General features: G+C 40.2%; 1 protein-coding gene across 1 annotated transcript in view; it reads left to right on the plus strand.

Moving 5' to 3' along the window:
* LOC108773705 (vegetative cell wall protein gp1-like) overlaps window positions 1-825 on the plus strand; it is a 1802-nt gene extending 977 nt beyond the window's left edge. Inside the window, exon 2 of the mRNA XM_018539611.1 lies at window positions 205-825. Coding sequence (XP_018395113.1) covers window positions 205-825 — 621 coding nt within the window. The remainder of the gene's footprint in view (window positions 1-204) is intronic.
* The last annotated feature ends 2239 nt before the right edge of the window (window positions 826-3064 follow it).

Below are 3064 nucleotides of genomic sequence, written 5' to 3' on the forward strand. Positions count from 1 at the left end.
TATATATAAATATTAAAATTGAAATATTGAAATATGTTCGTCGTCGAGGAAATATAAGTGTCTACGTGATTGATTTCGAGGAAGTAAGTGTCCAGGTGTTCGCCGTCGAGGAAGTGGGTGTCTACGTGTTTGCCTTCGAGGAAGTGAGTGTCTAGGTGTTCGTCGTCGAGGAAATGGGTATCTAGGTACTTGTTTGTTTGTAAGGTACCCGCAGCAGCAGTACCCACAGCAGCAACAGCATCAGCAGAAGCAGCAGCAGCAGCATCAGCAGCAGCAGCCACCACCGCCGAAGCAGCAGCATCAGCGGCAGCAGCCAACGCAGAAGCGGCAACAGGGAGGATCCATCCTGATCCAGCTTCTCCGCCAGCAGCTCCAGCGCCGCCGCCAGCTGCAGACTCGGACACCGAGGATCAGACCCGCGGAGCTACCAGGACCGTGCCTGCGACAGCTCCGGCAGCAGCATGGAGCTCCACGGCGCGGCCTCCACCTGAGCCGCCGACGCAACCGACGTCCTCGCCCGCGTCGCCAACTCTCTCACCGACGCGGCCGACAGAACCACCGACGCCAAGGGCACCGACGCGGCCGACAGAACCACCGACGCCAAGAGCACCGACACCGCCACAGACGACACTCCAACACATCGTCTGGAAGCTCTACGCACTGGATATACCACCACCGGCCAGGACCAGACCCTCGCGGTATTGGCTTCATCCCTGGGGCATACGAGTCCGGAGGTACACGTCTCCTCGATACCACCTAACGCCACCAGAAGCCACGAACGGATTGCAGTTATCAGGCTCCGGTTGGGAGACACCGCGGGAGTAGCCATCAACCTCTCCAGGCGACGAGAACGCCAATTACTGGGAACCAGAGAAGTGGACGCAGACACAACCTTCGATCGCCTACTGTGAGCGCATATCACCTAAGCGCAGCGGAGTAAGGTGGACACGGACGCTACCTCCGCTTGCGTACAAAGAGCGCAGCCTCCCCTAGGAGAAGAAATCAATCGGCCCTTTTCAGGACCATCGAAATACTACATCACACCGAATACATCCTTGTATATACATAGTTGTACATAGAACACAAAATAAAACTTGTACATATTACATCACACCAAGTCTCTCAAGTAAACCTCTCTCTTGCGATCCCTGCGCCGCACCGGTAGAGGCCGACAGCGATGGCCGATCGGTTGCGAGAACATTACATCCGCCAGTAGCGAGTGAATGTGACAACCGACATACTCACGAACTACGCTACAAGTACTATTATTTAAATTCTACTAAATTAAAAAGTAAAACCCATGTGGTACTATCTTTATCTTCATACAATGAAACCTAGTATATGCCTTTGTATTCTTATTAAAAAATCTTCCTATTCGAAACCAAGTGACTTAATTCTTCTTTAAAAAAATTATATCACAATTAATTTAAAAATAAAATGAAAAAAATTTATTTAAATAAAAAATTTTTTTATGTAAAAACACTTCGCGCTGCTAGAGCGAATAAGAGAAACAATGAAAACTATCTAAAAGCTATAATAATTAATACAAATATATGTAAAGGTAATGATAATTAATAAATATACAGCTTACTTTTCTTTATTTATGTATTTCACTCACATATACTGTACGCGAATATACATACAGACTGCATACTTTTTAACTCTCGTAGCTTCTAATCTCTTTTATACAAAATGTTACATCCATATATAATTTTATTATGACGTTAGTATATATTGGGATTGAGATACAATTCACTCGCACAGACATATGCACGAATATATACACACTAAATACTTTAATTTTCGTGAAAATGTTTCTTGTCTTTATTATTGTATTTTATTACATCGAGATCGAGAACTAGCAGCGCGAAGTGTTTTTACATAAAAAATTTTTCTATTTAAATAAATTTTTTTCATTTTGTTTTTAAATTAATTGTGATATAATTTTTTTAAATAAGAATTAAGTCACTTGGTTTCGAATAGGAAGATCTTTTAATAAGAATACAAAGGCATATACTTAGGTTTCATTGTATGAAGATAAAGATAGTACCACATGGGTTTTACTTTTTAATTTAGTAGAATTTAAATAATAGTACTATATGGGTTCTTAAAGATTAAAGGTACCACTTGTGTTTTACTTTTTAATTTGGTAGAATTTAACTTGGCGCCGACTGTTGATATCAAATCTTGTATACAAATGATAAATGTCATTAAAATTAAGTAAGTAATAAGGTAGAGTAACTTGGCGCCGACTATTGATATCAAAACTTTTATACAAATGATACTTGTCATTAAATTTAAGTAAATAAGGATATCACGTAGGTTTTTAAAAAAGATGGTTCTACTAAACACAGCAAATGTGATTATTCAGTTTTACAGTCGATAATAGTACTACATGGTAGAATTTAACTTGGCGCCGACTATTGATATCAAATCTTTTATACAAATGATACATGTCGTTAGATTTAAGTAAATAAGGATAGTATCACGTAGGTTTTTAAAGATGGTTCTACTAAACAGCAAATGTGATTAGTCAGTCGATTAAGTAATTGGCGTTGGTGAAACTGGCCCAAATGGTTTTTCGACCAGCAGCACCCACTCTTAGCGCTTCTTTCACCTTTTTTTTTTTTAAAAAAAAAGGTAAGTTTATAAAGATAGTACCAAATAAATTTTACTTTTTAATTTAGTTGAATTTAAATAATAGTATGGTTTTTTACATGGGTTTTTAAAGATAGAATTTAACTTGGTATTAATATCTCGTTAACTATTACCGCAATCGCAAAATAGTACAGGACTTTTCAACTCAGTATAGTCTGTTCTACCCACCCATGAAATATTATGCGGTTATTCTCAGCCACCCTGTATATAAAAAAATGAAGAAAGAGAGCGAAATACGGCGAAAGAGAGGAGTGGTGGGTGGTGGGGAGAAGGGGGGAGGTCCGGTGGGCCGAAAATGGTGGAGGTATGAGTGAAAGGTAAAAGAGGACGTTAAAAAGTTGTAATAACGAAAGAGAGTGAAATACGGTGAAAGAGAAGGGTGGTGGAGTTGGGGGAAGGGGGTGGG

Source organism: Cyphomyrmex costatus, unplaced genomic scaffold, assembly GCF_001594065.2.
Source record: "Cyphomyrmex costatus isolate MS0001 unplaced genomic scaffold, Ccosl1.0 scaffold2181, whole genome shotgun sequence".
NCBI lineage: Eukaryota > Metazoa > Arthropoda > Insecta > Hymenoptera > Formicidae > Cyphomyrmex > Cyphomyrmex costatus.